The sequence below is a fragment of the Oncorhynchus nerka genome, linkage group LG20, assembly GCF_034236695.1.
Source record: "Oncorhynchus nerka isolate Pitt River linkage group LG20, Oner_Uvic_2.0, whole genome shotgun sequence".
Classification (NCBI taxonomy): Eukaryota; Metazoa; Chordata; class Actinopteri; order Salmoniformes; family Salmonidae; genus Oncorhynchus; species Oncorhynchus nerka.
Genome location: NC_088415.1, coordinates 83,543,797 through 83,562,087, shown reverse-complemented (window position 1 = coordinate 83,562,087; position 18,291 = coordinate 83,543,797). Strand labels below are relative to the sequence as shown.

Here is an 18,291-nt window from a genome sequence, read left to right as displayed (position 1 = left end):
CGCTTATCACGATTGTGTTTAAAAGTTTATTTTGCATATGAAAGTATATACAGCACAATAAGTAAACTGGACCACAGGAAAGATACTTTAAGATTCAATCATCACTACAGTATCTGAATAAAATACATTAAGATTTAAAAAGATCCAACATTCTAAAATATCCCCCATGGGCATCATTCTGTCCTGTAATCAACAGGAGAGTATTCATTAGGGCACACCGTAGCAACAAACAAGTTTCTTATTGGACAAATGTAAGGTTAACCCCCTCCCCGTTCTGTTCCTAACAAATGCAGCAGTGTAAATTGTGCAAAGCCTGGCTAGACTGTTGCATCCCACAACAGTAATAGCTCATCATACAATTCATGTCCTCTACAGTGGTGCAGCAAAACAATAATTGGATTTATTGTCAATTTCTTCAGTGTAAAGTCCCAGAGGTGATATGCTGTAGGTATCAGACTGGATCTCACTTCAGCGGTATGAGCACCTACCACAGTACTCACTCCAACACAGTGGAAAATGCATTACGACACTGAAAGATACATGGTTCTGTACAAGTACATTGAGCAAAAGTTGATCTTAAGCGAATGGGTCATTCCAAAGTAAGTTCCTTTGCGTCCCTTTGATATTAAGTAATTGTGCACAAATTAAATTTTAAAAGCCTGTTAAATTAAGTGCCCTTTAATATAGACCACATGGAAAATGACAAATTCAGCATTTTGACTTCTAGTCTGATGCATCATACGGGCTACATTTGTGTATTTGGAAAGTTATACATCAAACTTTATTGTTGACATGCAAAACATTTAGGGACTCAACAATGGTCTAAATGAAACAAATACCAAGACTTTGGGTGGAATTTTCTTAAGTTGATCATCTGCTCTAATGACAGTTAAAATTAGGGCACCTAATTGGTGGAACTACCCACATTAAATTGACTCACTACTCTTTGGAAGAAGAGCAGTCATTGTTTGATTGTACAAATGTGATACTGTGACTTGTACTTGGCAAGAAGGAAAGTCACTGTTTAGACAGCCAATCAATCTTCCAGAAAATGTCAGGACTTCAAGCGCGTGTTCTTTCAACATGAATTCTTCCAAGTCTCATGGCTCCTTCATAATGTAGATGTACAGTGTTGATAGAAAGTGCTTGCAGGATTGGGCAATGGGAGACAGCCAATGGGTCTGAGGAACGGCATCTAACTTCACCACACACCTCTTAATGTCCGTCTGGAAAAAGACAGGCATTTCCAACGTGACCTAAGAGAAACTGTCAGGACATTCTTTGCATCCTCCATCCTTACCACCTTCTCAACATGCATTGAAGGTCAGGAAAATAACCGTAGATCTAAGATATTTGAAGGAGGGCGATGTAAGGAATCAAGAAAAGACCATTGAGAAGCCAAAATCTCTGGTAATGTTGCCCGTACATTTCCACTGAACCGCTAGAGGGCAGCATAGGCTAAACTGCATCATTAAAAAAAACTACATTGAGGGGAAGGTCTGCTGCGCTTCAATAAGCATCCTGCTTCGAATACACCGACAGCGTCATTGCATTTTGGTACACCAAAATTACCTTTTAATTTCCAATGAAACGCTGAGATTGCGTTGCAGAGGCAGCGCGTTCGGTGTGGTGCATACATAGGATTTGTCGAACAAATGTATGCGTAGACGGCGAAGGTGAATGTTAAACTTTACATATCCAGATGAAGCTGCATACTATTTTGAGCAATGACGCTGTCGGTGTGTTCGAAGAACCACAACGATGTGGTTGTTACGAAACAAAACTGTCCCTTGGTCAACAACAACAGTCCAGCCACTCACCCATCCTCCGCGTTTCTTCAGCCAAGAGGCCAGGTTCTTGCGGACAAACTGGCCCAGGCTGTCCACTATGGTTTGGACCGTAGCTGGCTGGTTCTGTCGCACGCAGTCCACCGCCAGAGCCCCAGCCACGGCATACATAGATACCACCTTCCCCCATGTGATACCTATGGACGAGAGAGCGAGAATCACGGATCAGTTGGCTGATTGTGGTTAGTTGATCACGATGCTTCATACTATTTATTGCAATACTGCAACATTCATGAAAAGAACATAGCTCATTTCAAAACAGTTGAGGCAGTTAGAATGCTGATAAGTGTGCGTTGCAGTTCACCGGTCCCAATTCAAATACACTGGGGTCCGAAATTGACACTATTGATAAAGATTAGCAAAAATGACCCAATTAAATAAGTCAAATGCTGAGCTATATTAGATGCTCAAAAAATGAATGGTATTTATATTTTATAGTAATACAGTTGCTCAGAGAAAGATCTATTGCTATACAATCAACAACAACAAAAAGTAGGGGTAAACATCGACACTCGTTTTCAATGCCTTAACTGCACTGAGCCTTTTTCTAAAATGTTTTATGAGTTGTAGAACACTGGGATGGATCTTAAGACCATCCTTCCAGATCCTTGATTTCCTTCATCTGAGCTTATGGTGGGCCTTCTTCCATTCAAATCGCAGGTTTTCAATGGATTTCAAGTCCGGAGACTGAGATGACCATTGCAAAATGTTGATTTTGTGGCCAATAAACCATTTATTTGCATATTTTGATGTGTAAAGCCAAGTTTCAGCCTCCTGTTACTGGGTAAAGTTCACAATGCCGATGACCATAAGAGCTCTATTTTCCTGCCGTGACCAAAAGCTCCAGTTCAAATCCATGTGCCAATGCCATTTAGCAAACAGGCATTCATATTTGTTGGATGTCAAGAAAATACTCTTTGGCTGTGCACAGCAGGTGTGGGTTTGGCGTCGCAATAAGAATACATGAGCAGAAAATAACCCCATACCTACTGTAAAATAGGGTGGTGGATCTTTGATGGTATGGGGCTATTTTGCTTCCATTGGTCCTGGGGCCCTTGTTAAGGTCAAAGGCGTCATGAACTTTACCCAGTACCAGGACATTTTAGCCAAAAACCTGGTTGCCTCTACCAGGCGGCTGAAACTCTTCCAGACAATAACCCCAGGAACGTGTCAAAACCTACAAAGACATGGTTAATTGGCAACGAAAATCAACATTTTGCTTTGACATCTCAGTCTACACTCTCCGGACTTGAAAACCTGTGGTTTGAAGTATTGAAAATGTTTGCACATTTTTATTATGGGTGTCAATTTGGGACCCCATTGTACATTATTTTTAATTGCTCTACTTCTACATGCTGCAGTCTAGTGCAGAGATAGTCCCAAGACACTGCATACTTCAGAAGTCAACTGTACAGTATGTCCATTATCCAGAGAGGAAGAGCAAGACGGTTGTGGTCCCATCAAAGCTCTACATCAAAGAAATGGTCATTAGTTTCCTAGTAAAGCCGTTTGGCTGTCAGCCTTGTCATGACTGATGCTTGAAGAACGGAAAAACCTGCACTCACTGAAATAGTCTGCTTTGATGTATATATTTTTTGCATCAGAGGTCAGAACAAACGCGTTTCGGTGGCATCCTTCATCAGCGTTTAGAGAAGAGCCATTGGCCCATATTTATAGATGAAGTCACACTGCAGTACTGCTTCTTTCTTTGCCTTATAGTCATTTAGGAGACGCTCTTATCCAGAGAGACTTACAGGAGAGATTAGGGTTAAGTGCCTTGCTCAAAGCCATAGACACATTTTTCACTTAATCAGCTCAGGGATTCGAACCAGCAACTTTTTTGTTACTGGCCCAATGCTCTTAACCGCTGGGGTATCTAACGCCATTTTTCATAATCATTATTTACATTCATTTTTCTACTATTTTCGACAAGAGCTTAAAAACATTTAAAAAATAAACAAAGAATTGCACACCTGTTGCTCACAGGAAGTAAACTAACAGGAGTTATTCATATGACTGTGATACAACAAGAAGCCTAATGGCACATGCCTCATTTAAGCCTTTTTTGTTTGCCTTCACTGACTGACCTATGACCTGGTTCTAGGGATCTATGGACCTCAGGGAAGGCTTAAACAAGCTAACTCCCTCTGGGACAGGGAGTTACTCACGTCGTCTAACTCCCTACAGAGATCTGACCCTGACGTGAGATGACCCAGCCAAGAATAGATTGTCTGGGGATAAGGAGAAGATGGAGGAAGAAGGGGTAGAAGGGAAGGGAGAGAAATCGGGGACATTGAGGAAGCAAGATTAGTTTGTGCACTTGGCAATGAGTAAAAGACGAGAGGCGAGGTTACACGGAACGTCTAGCCAAAGCACTTCCTTATCGATTGTAATCCAATGATGTCATAATGGTCTATGGTTGGAAGTTGAAACACTTAATTTCAATAGTTTTTTAAATTACAGTTCATGATCAGAGTTGGGATTTTGATCCATTACAATCCATTATTCTGAGTGCAGCATTTGATTGACAATTAAATCATTACTCATTCATCTCTTTTGCAATCATTACATGTAAGGAATCTTGCTCATCTTTTTTTAGACTAATAAATATACTGCCGTTTAGCACCACATCCCAAAAGACCAACGTTGTCTTGGTCAAAGGTTTGTTTTTCTGTCTGGAGGAATCCCACGGTGTTCCAAAATGCCTCTGGTGACGTCAAAACAGTCACAGTTCTGCCTAAATGCCTGCCCGAAAAATGCTTTCGAATGTAGGCTATTTTTATCTTTCTAGACACAGAGCCAAGTTTGAGCGACATATTATTAATGCAGTCCAGGGGACCCATGCTGTACTGTAGCAGTAATTCATGTATGGCATTGAATTACCTTTTCGCTCTTTAGTGACATGATCCATAGCAGAAACTGTGTGTACTAGTGACGGAATGTGAGCTGTTAGATAAAAGATAAATGCATGTTTTTGTCAAAATTTCAACTTGCCTCTGTCCAATAGACAGAAAAACATGATGTAAAGAAAATAAAGATGTAGGCTACTGTGTGATGCTTTTACACAGCAGAGACTGCATGTACCAGTGATGGAATAGGACAGTTGTTCCAGACACCTGATGTTCTTGTGTGTTGCCAAAAATCAGCCCTGACTGGTCAGCTTGTGCAACATCAACCCCCAACCCTTTGAAGTTGTTCACCTGCTGCGAATATCTCTGTTGCCACGGCAACGAAGGCATCAGAAACCATGGTCTCCATGGCTACTGAGATGTTGAGCTGTCTCGCCACGTTCCGGTAGACACTGGGCCGCATGCACTCCAGCTCATCACCTAGGAAAACCAGGGGCGACCACAAAGCTGAACATTTAGGAACAGGATAGCACTGAGAAAGCATGACTGGTCTATCAACCCAATTAATGACAAAGTGGCAATCCGTAATTGAAACAATAAAGTGCCTCCCCGCCTGTTTCGGTAAAAAGCTGAGGGATAGGGCTGGAGAAATGTAATCGCTTAAATTCTTAGACAGAGCTATGGATGCAAGGACTGACCAGCCATGATATCAAACATATAGTTTAAATCATGTTGAGGCTATATAGTGTTTTAACATCTACTTTGTTTACAAACATTGGAGAGAAAAAAACCTTTATAAAGCTCATGAGGCCTTTATTTAAAAGTTATATTCTTCAAGAATCAATGGATACATATCATTAATTTATACATCCAAAATGGATGCAGCAACTGCAGATTGTTTCACTGTCTAATAAGGGGCGGTCATTGAACCACAGGGGCATTAGTTTCTATGACCAGTCTGTTATCCAAAATCAGTTTTTCCCCAAACTTTTTGGCTCTGTGACCAAGCTTTTAGAGATGTATTGTGATCAACAAAGTAAACAAATCTATTGTCTTGGCCACAAACCAACCCAAGCTGAACAAATCAGCCATAGCCCACCAGTGTGTCCAGACAGGTCCTGCGCAACCCGTTTAGTAAATATAGATGATGAACAAGAGGGGCCTTTGGGGTATGTAAGTGTCATCTCACCTGTCTCAATTAGCATACCAAACTGAACCATTCAGTAGCTTGATTGCCCTCACCTCGGACTGCCAGACAGACGGGTTTAATAGCATTCTGGGTCATGCAAGTCAGTCTGCGTCAGTCCTTAATCTCAAGGCAAGCCACTGATATACACGTGGTGGACAAATCCAGTACAGTGTGTACCATATCTATTCAGTGGAACATAGGGATTCTCAAGAGAAATTCGGCTGTTTTTTATGTGAAGTTTCACATGTAACGGTTTGCAGCAGGTTCTTACCGAGACAGAGAAGCACAGCAGCCACATCACAGAGCGTTGAGTCCACCTGAGTTTTGGACGAGCCTAGCCCATAGAGGTTGAGCCTAGAGTGTATGTAGTCCCTACACAGTGCCTTGGACTTGGACACCAGTTCTTTGTCTGACGGGGAATGATCAAAGGCCTCCATCACCCCCGCTGCAAACACAGAAGAGCGACGAATCACCTCCATCTCCCAAGCAGGATTCTGATTAGGAAAAACCTGGCCACTTCAGTGTATCAGTGCCTGAGTGGTTCTGCTCAGCAGCAGCTCCCAAAATGAAGATAATCTTTAAATCTGTTAAAAATCAATTTAAAAAAGTTAGGCCTATCGCAAACATTTTACATGTTAACAAAATATATTTTTTTAATTAAATACAAATAAGAATGGTCAAAATGCATTCAAAATCTTAAATTTAATAAACCACTTTGTTATGTAACTCCAAGTAGGTTGTATGATTCACAAATTTGCCATAGAGGCATAGCCAAGACCGACAATTATCATAGGTCTACAATTATTTAATATCCATATATATGTACGAAAGATATGTCAAGCTAGAATAGCCTAGTGAATTTCCCCTCGTTCATTTTACTAGATATGGACCAATTTATATAGGCTGAGAAACTAGTAAAATACTACTTTCGTATTAATTACTCATTATTAATCCTCGATCAAACCTAGTAACCTATAGGTATTAAGAGTATCGTCCTAAATTGATATAGAAATTCCACCCGACACCTGCTGAAAGACACGCATCACAGTGATCTTACCGATGCCATTTTGATTGGATTCAAATCATTGCTTGGGTGCCAAAGTAAAACATATATATCCCTTCGGAAAAGTACTCTCGAATACAGTGCTCAAATTACAAATCCTGTCTGCATACGGTCACAATTTTAACAAACAACGCAATCTCAACGCAAAAATCGTTGATGAAATTCCTTTTCTTGCGCGCGCGACCTTTTACAATAAATACAGAAAACAAGCCATATTAACAAATGTAGCTACTAGACAGTACTTCGTGTGCAGACCAAATTCACAGAAAACGGTAGGTCCACTCTTCGCTTTCCTTCTATAGCAAATGATTTGGGTTGAGATGACGGGAAGCGCAGCCAAAGAGTGCCCCACCCTCTTCACCGGGCGCAGTGCTCAACGATCGTTGGCGGTTCATAAACTTTACATCCTAAATGTGTTGTTGTCTTCTTTAACCTAATAGGCATGAACATTCATTGTATCATATTTCTTGCTTATCTCAAGGAATTTCATTCACATTTTTATTTAAATTAAGGGAAAAACTAGGCTACATACAATAAATAGGCTAAACCTGGCTGAAACTCAATACAATTATTATCATACGCCTAGTAGCTATAAAACATTTAAGGATATTGAGCACCCGTGGCACCGTTCCCACTGTTAAGCCTTATTATCTCTATATTTAAATTGACCAAAACGACAGAGACGCCAAGAGTGGAGCACCTTCAAATCACTTGGAATTTGTGTTGTAGATATGTGGTAGTAGAGTAGTGTAAATTAATGCTTGTAATTGTTTATAAATGCCTTCATTTTGCTGGACCCCAGGAAGAGTAGCTCCTACCTTGGCAGGAACTAATGGGGATCCGTAATAAATCCTAATACACATACAGGGGTTAGAATGCTTAGAAATAAAATCCACCTCTTTATGAGCAAATTACCTGCTCTCTAAACCCCAAATGTAGGCTACACTAATAAACCAGATGTAGATGCAGCAATTGATTTATATCAGGGTAGGGATTTCATTTGGGATAACTACTTCTACCCCTCCTCTCTTTCAGTTTCTGTAGTGTAGAAGTTATTGTGTTTGCCTAACACACAGGGGCCAGTCACATACAGTACTTAAAACAAATCAAACATGAGTCCAAACCACTTCTATCAATGTAAATAGATGATCAGCTCCTTTCCACTAGATGTTGGAACATTGGCGCAGCCACAAGAGCATTAGTGAGGTCAGGCACTGATGTTTGGCGATTAGGCTTGGCTCACAGTCGGCGTTCCAATTCATCCCAAAGGTGTCCGTAGGAGTTGAGGTCAGGGTTCTGTGCAGGCCAGTTAAGTTCTTCCACACCGATCTCGACAAACCATTTCTGTATGGACCTCGCTTTATGCACGGGTGGCATAGTCATGCTGAAACAGGAATGGGCCTTCCCCAAACTTTTCTCCCAAAGTTAGAAGGACAGAATCATCTCAAATGCCATTCTATTCTGTAGCGTTAAGGTTTCCCTTTACTGAAACTAAGGGGCCTAGCCTGAACCATGAAAAACAGCCGCCGACCATTATTCCTCCTCCACCACATTTTAGAGTTGGCATTATGTATTCGGGCAGTTAGCGTTCTCCTGACATCCGCCAAACACAGATTAGTGTTGCCAGATAGTGAACTGTGATTCATCACTCCAGACAAGTAATTTCCGCTGAGTCCAATGGCAGCGAGCTTCACACCACACCACACTGAATACAACATGTGTAGATCTTACAGTGAAATGCTTACTTTTGAGCATCTAAATAACAATGCAGTTAAAAAAAAATACGGATAAGAATAAGAAATAAAAGTAACAAGTAATTAAAGAGCAGCAGTAAAATAACAATAGCGAGACTATATACAGGGGGGTACAGGTACAGAGTCAATAAACGGGGGCACCGGTTAGTTGAGGTAATATGTACATGTAGGTAGAGTTATTAAAGTGACTATGCCTAGATGCGTAGTGTTGCATCCGAGGACAGATGTTTTTCATGCGTTACGCGCTTCAGCAATCGGTAGTCCTGTTCTGTGTGGCCTACCACTTCCCGGCTGAGCCATTGTTGTGTCTAGAAGTGTCCACTTCACAATAACAGCACTTACAGTTGACAGCGGCAGCTCTAGCAGGGCAGAAATTTTACGAACTGACTTGTTGGAATTCTACCGTTCTATGACGGTGCCACGTTGAAAGTCACTGAGCTCTTCAGTAAGGCCATTCTTCTCCTAATGTTTGTATTCTGCGATTGCATGGACGTGTGCTCAATTTTATACACCTGTCCGCAACAGGTGTGGCTGAACTAACCAAATCCACTAATGTGAAGGGGTGTCCACAAACTTTTATAGTGTAGCTTGACACGGGTGGCATTTTCCTAGTTAAACTGACCAAGATCCGTCCTCCAACAAGACATAACACCTCACATAATTCTTCCCAAAAAGAAACACTGATTGACACTTTGGTTCCTACCCTGTCACAATATTTCCTCTCTGGCGTTTTCATTCGTTGTCATGTCAAACACTGTATTCAAAGTTCCCACTATTAATATAACTACGGATTTAAAAGAATCATTATTTGTCCATGTTTCCAACAGCTTACCCAAGGGTTATGATCTAAATCGCAATTGAAACATTTGGTTAAATGTAAAGCCTGGATGATTTGCCAATATCATGTAGCCCTACGTCGCAGTGTGGAAATTATTTCAAATTTCACCCAGCAGAAGCAGGTGCCAGTAAACACTAAATTTGGCACATAACTTTATTGACTTGGCACATTTTCTGTCCAGAGATACCTATAAATAACTATGAGAGATATTTTTTTGTTGTAGAAATATACTTTTTTGTACATATTACAATTAGTTTATAGCCTAGGTTTCATTTACAAACGTCATCGGGAATTAAATTGACACATGCACATTCGCGCTGAGTTGCCATCACAGGAGGTTGGTGGCTGCTTAATTGGGGAGGACAGGCTCGTGGTAATGGCTGAAACGGAATCAGTGGAATGGTATCAAATACATTTGATGCCATTCCATTTGCTCCGTTCCAGCCATTATTATGAGCCGTCCTTCCCTCAGCAGCCTCCACTGGTTGCCATCTTCATGAAACAGAAACGAGCAAAAAGTCAGTGGTTGTATTTGATTAACGTATATTGAAAAGTATGCATTTCAGCAAACAAAAGGCACGCAACAACAGAGGACAAACATTTTTTTTTCCATAGGTACATGGTAGGTGTTTCATAATGACATTTTATTTTATTGCCATTGGGAAAATCGACGTAGTCAGAGCTAGATTCCACAAAGCCGGGTCTCTGCTCCACTCTGTTGGTGAAGTTCATCATAAGAGTCTAGTCTCGCAGCGCTGCAGCACTCCACCAACACTAAAGTCATCTAACATAAATTATGTAGTCTATAGTAGAAAGAGTAGTAGCCTGTGTGGTTTTTATGTAGCCTACAGACTGAAGACTATAGGCTATTTATGACAATGTTATGAGACAGACCCTTTTTACATCATGCACATGTCTGGGTAGCAGGTAGCCTAGTGGTTAGAGCATTGGGCCAGTAACCAGCAGGTAGCCTAGTGGTTAGAGCATTGGGCCAGTAACCAGCAGGTAGCCTAGTGGTTAGAGCATTGGGCCAGTAACCAGCAGGTAGCCTAGTGGTTAGAGCATTGGGCCAGTAACCAGCAGGTAGCCTAGTGGTTAGAGCATTGGACTAGTAACCAGCAGGTAGCCTAGTGGTTAGAGCATTGGGCCAGTAACCAGCAGGTAGCCTAGTGGTTAGAGCATTGGGCCAGTAACCAGCAGGTAGCCTAGTGGTTAGAGCATTGGGCCAGTAACCAGCAGGTAGCCTAGTGGTTAGAGCATTGGGCCAGTAACCAGCAGGTAGCCTAGTGGTTAGAGCATTGGGCCAGTAACCAGCAGGTAGCCTAGTGGTTAGAGCATTGGGCCAGTAACCAGCAGGTAGCCTAGTGGTTAGAGCATTGGGCCAGTAACCAGCAGGTAGCCTAGTGGTTAGAGCATTGGGCCAGTAACCAGCAGGTAGCCTAGTGGTTAGAGCGTTGGACCAGTAACCAGCAGGTAGCCTAGTGGTTAGAGCATTGGACTAGTAACCAGCAGGTAGCCTAGTGGTTAGAGCATTGGGCCAGTAACCAGCAGGTAGCCTAGTGGTTAGAGCGTTGGGCCAGTAACCAGCAGGTAGCCTAGTGGTTAGAGCGTTGGACTAGTAACCAGCAGGTTGCCTAGTGGTTAGAGCATTGGGCCAGTAACCAAAAGGTAGCCTAGTGGTTAGAGCATTGGGCCAGTAACCAGCAGGTAGCCTAGTGGTTAGAGCATTGGGCCAGTAACCAGCAGGTAGCCTAGTGGTTAGAGCATTGGGCCAGTAATCAGCAGGTAGCCTAGTGGTTAGAGCGTTGGACTAGTAACCAGCAGGTAGCCTAGTGGTTAGAGCATTGGGCCAGTAACCAGCAGGTAGCCTAGTGGTTAGAGCATTGGGCCAGTAACCAGCAGGTAGCCTAGTGGTTAGAGCGTTGGGCCAGTAACCAGCAGGTAGCCTAGTGGTTAGAGCGTTGGACTAGTAACCAGCAGGTAGCCTAGTGGTTAGAGCATTGGGCCAGTAACCAGCAGGTAGCCTAGTGGTTAGAGCATTGGGCCAGTAACCAGCAGGTAGCCTAGTGGTTAGAGCATTGGGCCAGTAACCAGCAGGTAGCCTAGTGGTTAGAGCATTGGGCCAGTAACCAGCAGGTAGCCTAGTGGTTAGAGCATTGGGCCAGTAACCAGCAGGTAGCCTAGTGGTTAGAGCGTTGGACTAGTAACCAGCAGGTAGCCTAGTGGTTAGAGCATTGGGCCAGTAACCAGCAGGTAGCCTAGTGGTTAGAGCATTGGGCCAGTAACCAGCAGGTAGCCTAGTGGTTAGAGCATTGGGCCAGTAACCAGCAGGTAGCCTAGTGGTTAGAGCATTGGGCCAGTAACCAGCAGGTAGCCTAGTGGTTAGAGCATTGGGCCAGTAACCAGCAGGTAGCCTAGTGGTTAGAGCATTGGGCCAGTAACCAACAGGTAGCCTAGTGGTTAGAGCATTGGACCAGTAACCAGCAGGTAGCCTAGTGGTTAGAGCATTGGGCCAGTAACCAGCAGGTAGCCTAGTGGTTAGAGCATTGGGCCAGTAACCAGCAGGTAGCCTAGTGGTTAGAGCTTTGGGCCAGTAACCAGCAGGTAGCCTAGTGGTTAGAGCATTGGGCCAGTAACCAGCAGGTAGCCTAGTGGTTAGAGCATTGGGCCAGTAACCAGCAGGTAGCCTAGTGTTTAGAGCATTGGACTAGTAACCAGCAGGTAGCCTAGTGGTTAGAGCATTGGACTAGTAACCAGCAGGTAGCCTAGTGGTTAGAGCGTTGGACTAGTAACCAGCAGGTAGCCTAGTGGTTAGAGCATTGGGCCAGTAACCAGCAGGTAGCCTAGTGGTTAGAGCATTGGGCCAGTAACCAGCAGGTAGCCTAGTGGTTAGAGCATTGGGCCAGTAACCAGGAGGTAGCCTAGTGGTTAGAGCATTGGACTAGTAACCAGCAGGTAGCCTAGTGGTTAGAGCATTGGGCCAGTAACCAGCAGGTAGCCTAGTGGTTAGAGCATTGGACTAGTAACCAGCAGGTAGCCTAGTGGTTAGAGCATTGGGCCAGTAACCAAAAGGTCACTGGTTTGAATATCCGAGCTGACAAGGTGAAAAACCTGTCGATGTGCCCTTGAGCAAGGCACTTTACCCTAATTTGCTCCAGGAGGGCTGTACTTCTATGGCTTACCATAAAGTAACAATACATTTTTATATTTTTTTATCCAATCAAATAGTCTGGTGCCCTATCAAATAGAAATGTGCTTCGATTTGAATATGACAATGCAAAGTGACACCTAACTTTTCTATTTTTCGAGTTATTACATCAAACCGATCAGGATGGCAAAGAATGCTGAAGTCATGTCGGCAACAAAAAAACATTCTGTGGGGTGATGTATTATGGAGGACCTGGCTAGCCAGCCTATTCCCTATAATGTAAACTCCAACAGAAATTATTTCAAATGTATAACTTCAAATTAAACCAAATTGTTTGCACTCATGACTACTGGTTTCAATCAAATTTTCAGCCAACTTACAAGCAATTTTTTATGAATGTATTGTTACAAAATAACTTGCAAAGGTGCTAGCTAACTAGCCTGCTAACATTATGTTAGCACTACCGGTTTTGCTATCAACAGCTAGCTTACAGCTATAATAAAGTAAACCAAATGTTTGGAAATACATAACCTCATCGAACCAGCTATCAACAAATTTTAGCTTTATGCAGTTGTCTTAGCCAGCAAGCTAGCCAGCCAGCTATTAGCCTTGCCAGCCTAGCCAACCACCATGATTATGGTCAAAAAGATAGAGCCCAACTATTGGAGACCAGCTAGCTAACACAATTAGCACAACACAACTAAAACATAACCACAGATCAAAGCAAAAAATTAGCAGAGACTTACAGATTGATGGCTGGGACCCATCCAATAGTAAATATTTTAAAAGCATGCAGGCTGAGTTAGCTACCAAAGGCAGAGGAGGCGGGCACTTCACCAGCTGATGGGAGAGTCAGGGAAATCCCAAATAGATACAGTAGATTCCAGATGTCCGTCAGCTAGAGCGCTAACACTAAGCCAAGGTGGAAAAATGTACAAAACTCCCATAGCCTACTTCACAAAGAACATGCCGAAAAGTTGACAAAACAAAAAGGAGAGCAGACAAGGTTCTACAAAATTAGAGCAAGCAAGTATGATTTTCTCTTTCATTTTGATCCTACGGGTGAAGACACCAGAGCCTGCCATTTTAAGTTCTAACGGGTTCACACTAGATCAGTGTGGAGCGATGCCTAGTGCGCCTTCCGTCCGAAGAAAAGAGAGACCTAAGACAACAACATAGCATGACAGCAACACATAACAACACAGCATAGTAGCAACACAACATGACAACGACGTGGCAGCAGCACAACATGGTAGCAGCACAAAACATGGTACAAACATTATTGGGCACAACGGGCAAGAAGGTAGCGACAACAATACATCACGCAAAGCAGCCACATCTGTCAGTAAGAGTGTCCATGATTGAGTCTTTCAATAAAGAGATTGAGATATAACTGTCCAGTTTGTTGCAGCTCATTCCAGTCACTAGCTGAAACAAGCTGCAGTAGATATCTCAGATAGGGGGGAGTGAGGCCAAGAGGGTTTTATAAATAATCATCAACCAGTAGGTCTTGCGATGGTATACAGAGATGACCAGTTTACAGAGGAGTATAGAGTGCAATGATGTGTCCTATAAGGAGCATTGGTGGCAAATCTGATGGCCGAATGGTAAAGATCATCTAGCCGCTCGAGAGTACCCTTACCTGCCGATCTATAAATTACATCTCAATCATAATCATCATCATAATCTAGCATGGGTAGGATGGTCATCTGAATCAGGGTTAATTTTGCAGCTGGGGTGAAAGAGGAGCGATTACCTAAGTTGCAGAGGATAAGTTCATTAGAGTTACCAGCCTCAGAAATTGCAAGCCAAATAAATTCTTCACAGAGTTCAAGTAACAGACACATCTCAACATCAACTGTTCAGAGAAGAATGCGTGAATCAGGCCGTCATGGTCGAATTGCTGCCAAGAAACCACTCCTAATGTACACCATTAGACCGGTGGAAGTCTGACCTTTGGTCCGATGAGTCCAAATTTGCGATTTTTGGTTCCAACCGCAATGTCATTGTGAGATGTGGAGTAGGTGAACAGATGATCTCTGCATGTGTGGTTCCAACCATGAACCATGGAGGAGGAGGTGTGATGGTGTGGGGATTCTTTGCTGGTGACACAGTTGCTGATTTATTTAGAATTCAAGGTGTAACAGTATAACTTTAAACCGTCCCCTTGCCCATACCCGGGCGCGAACCAGGGACCCTCACCCCCCTTTACACTCACCCCCCTTTTGACCTCCTCCTTTTCCGCAGCAACCAGTGATCCGGGTCAACAGCATCAATGTAACAGTATAACTTTAGACCGTCCCCTCGCCCATACCTGGGCGCAAACCAGGGACCCTCTGCACACATCAACAACAGTCACCCACGAAAAATCGTTACCCATTGCTCCACAAAAGCCGCGGCCCTTGCAGAGCAAGGGGAACCACTACTTCAAGGTCTCAGAGCAAGTGACGTCACCGATTGAAACACTATTTAGCGTGCACCACCGCTAACTAGCTAGCTATTTCACATCCGTTACAAAGGCACACTTAACCAGCATGGCTACCGCAGCATTCTAAAGCGATACGCCATCCTATCTGGTTTGCACTTAATGGGACAATGACCCAACACACCTCCAGGACAATGACCCAACACACCTCCAGGATGTGTAAGGGCTCTCCAAGAAGGAGAGTGATGGAGTGCTGCATCAGATGACCTGGCCTCCACAATAACCCGACCTCAACCCAATTGAGATGGTTTGGGATGAGTTGGACCGCAGAGGGAAGGGAAAGCAGCCGACAAGTGCTCAGCATATGTGGGAACTCCTTCAAGACTGTTGGAAAAGCATTCCAGGTGAAGCTAGTTGAGAGAATGCCAAGAGTGTGCAAAGCTGTCATCAAGGCAAAGGGTGGCTGCTTTGAAGAATATAAATATATATGATTCCATATGTGTTACTTCATACTCTTCACTATTATTCTACAATGTAAAGAATAAAAGAAAAACCCTTGAATTATTAGGTGTCCAAACTTTTGACTGGTACTGTATGTGTATGTATTTCTTTGTTTATTTTCAGTCATTGGCCTACTTTGTCAAAATGTGTTTCCGCCCGGTCTCAAACCGGGGACCTTTCCCACGTAAGGCAAACTACACTATGTGAACTGTGGTGGTACTTTGGTGTCAGTTTGCTTGGGTGGTGGATTAGTCACTCACAGAGCCTAATTGTCTCAGAAATTGCTTTGTCTATTACCTTAACATTGATGCAGTGTTTTTTTTATAAATAAATGTCCAGGACTGTTCTATTTATGTATAGTGTAGGCCAGAATTTGGCCACAGGTGATTTTATTTGGCCCCCTTAAGTTTTCTGAGCAAAATATATACATATATATTTTTTATTCCCCCCCCCCCCCCCCAAAAGGGCTTTACTACAAACCGAAATACTCTTCAGTTTCATAAGCTGTCGGGGTGTCTGGTCTCAGACGATCCGGATGTGGAGGTCCCGTGCTGACTTGATGGCATGGCCGGTTGGACGTACTGCCAAACTCTATAAAAATGATGTTGAATGCAGTTCATGGTAGAGAAATTAACGTACATTTATTTGGCGACAGCTCTGGTACACATTCCTGCAATCAACATGTCAATTGCACGCTCCTTCAAAACTTGAGACATCTGTGGCATTGTGTTGTGTGACAAAACTGCACATTTTAGTGTGGCCTTTTATTGTCTCCAGCACAAGGTGCACTTGTGTAATGATCATGCTGTTTAATCAGCTTTTTGATATGCCACACCTGTTAGGTGGATGGATTATCTTGGCAAAGGAGAAATTCTCACTATCAGGGATGTTAACAAATTTGTGCACCAAACTGAAAATAAATAAGCTTTTGTTGTGTTTGGAAAATGGGATCTTTTATTTCAGCTCATGAAAAATTGGACCAACACTTTACATGTTTGTTTATACTTTTGCTCAGTATAGAATCAATTAGTAGACTGCAAATTGACTGCAGTCATCCGGAACAACAGCAAAGGCATTTAGGCCTTTGGGAGTTCTGCATCACTGGGCATCTCACAGTTGGATTTTCCTTTGTAGTCTGTTATCATCTGCAAACCCTGCCATATACAACGAGCGTCGGAGCCAGTATAATAGGCTTTCTCCTATTATTCTGCCCTTGAGTTGCGTTCCCATGCAAAACTAGACAGATAGCTAACAACTAAGTCTTCAATAAAAAACTCCCAAGGCGTGACTTTTCTTGAATGAATATATTGAAAACGTTTATGTTGTGAAACTGCAAAATACAGAAAATAATATACTTTAGTGTTCAATTCACACCGACATACAGTAGCTGTACATTAAACATTTGAAGTTGCATAAATACAAATCACGCGCTAAGGTACCATGCATCTGGCATGATGCCAAACCATATAGCTAATTGTTAACCATATGGTAATTGCTCCTTTCATTACTCTAATAATGTATAACCATCTATGTATAATAACAAAGCATATTACACTAGAAACAGTAACAAAACTACATTATTGTATATTTTACAATTCGTTTGCATGACGCATGAGCAAAGTAATACAGCTAACGACATACACAAAAGGCATTGCAATTTGTGAGTAAATGCAACCAACATTGATATGTAAGAAACTCTATCAATAACAAGATTATCATCATTAGCTAAATGCTTGAATCGAACTTACAAACAAATATTTTTCCAAGGCTGAAGCGTGACAAGAAATAACTACATTGAAAGACCTGCACCGTAGCGTTGTTTGTAGCTGCTTCTATGCGTGCAACACAAATTCTGAACTTCCCGTTTGCTTTGTCTTTCTAAGTACCAGAAAGCGCCACTAGGGGGCAAATAACACCATTGAACACAATGAAAATCCAATTTAACCATTGTAATAAAATAATCTGTTACCTTCTAACAGGATGGCAGCACACCTATATTGTCATTTTGCATATTCGATGTCTCATTGGAAGTCGTAGCGGGCTTATTTATATGGGTCCATGTCCGTGTCCCGTTCCTTGTAATCGGTAGCTCTAGCCTTTAACCCAGCATGCATACCTTCATATAGTCACTGTGGGGACGCCGTAGTCTATGCACTTATTGATGAAGCCTGTGACAAATCTGGTAAATTAGCCTCTGTTTCACCGGAAACACTTCCGTATTATCATTGCATTGCTGCTGTTTTTTATTTAAAGAAATGTTCAAGCCTGTTCTATTTATGTAGCCTATATTGTAGTCCTATCAATTTGTTCGTTTATTTTCAGTTATCGGCTCTGTCAATTTTGTTAAAATGTGTTTCCGCCCGGTCTCGAACCGGGGACCTTTCGCGTGTGAGGCGAACGTGATAACCACTACACTACGGAAACCTTTAAAAATATCATCTGGGTGTCATTTTGACTGGGTGAAGGGTTCGTCGCGCTCAGAATGTAATAGAGTCAGAAATTGCTTTGTCTTATCACCGTTGCATTTCCACTGGTTATTTGAAGAACTGTATAAAACAGTTCCATTCATGTATATACTGTAGTCCAGATTTACGTTTTACGATAACCCAGCATGGATACCTTCATATAGTCACTGTGGGGACGACGTAGTCTATGCACTTATCATTGCTGCTGTTTT

The 18,291-nt window shown here is 42.5% G+C and overlaps 1 protein-coding gene and 1 non-coding gene across 7 annotated transcripts; both read right to left on the bottom strand.

Annotated features, from left to right (window-relative positions):
• Positions 1-12: 12 nt before the first annotated feature.
• On the bottom strand, positions 13-17,989 carry LOC115103294 (bcl-2-related ovarian killer protein homolog A-like). 6 transcript variants are annotated; one of them, XM_029624148.2, is made up of 6 exons: positions 17,584-17,989; positions 6,157-6,330; positions 5,048-5,176; positions 4,731-4,793; positions 1,821-1,984; positions 13-1,256 (listed from the first exon to the last, which is right to left on the bottom strand). In XM_029624148.2, exons 2-6 carry the CDS (start codon positions 6,320-6,322, stop codon positions 1,101-1,103), a joined length of 678 nt encoding a protein of 225 aa, XP_029480008.2. In that variant the 5' UTR covers positions 6,323-6,330; positions 17,584-17,989; the 3' UTR covers positions 13-1,100. The 6 variants fall into 6 exon arrangements, with proteins under 6 accessions (XP_029480008.2, XP_029480006.2, XP_029480005.2 ...); XM_029624146.2 differs by having other exon boundaries at positions 6,157-6,469; positions 17,584-17,988; XM_029624145.2 differs by lacking the exon at positions 17,584-17,989 and adding an exon at positions 6,943-7,318 and having other exon boundaries at positions 6,157-6,469.
• Positions 17,966-18,038, bottom strand: trnav-cac (transfer RNA valine (anticodon CAC)). Its single transcript has one exon. It is a non-coding gene; the product is annotated as a tRNA-Val (tRNA).
• Between the last annotated feature and the right edge of the window lie 253 nt (positions 18,039-18,291).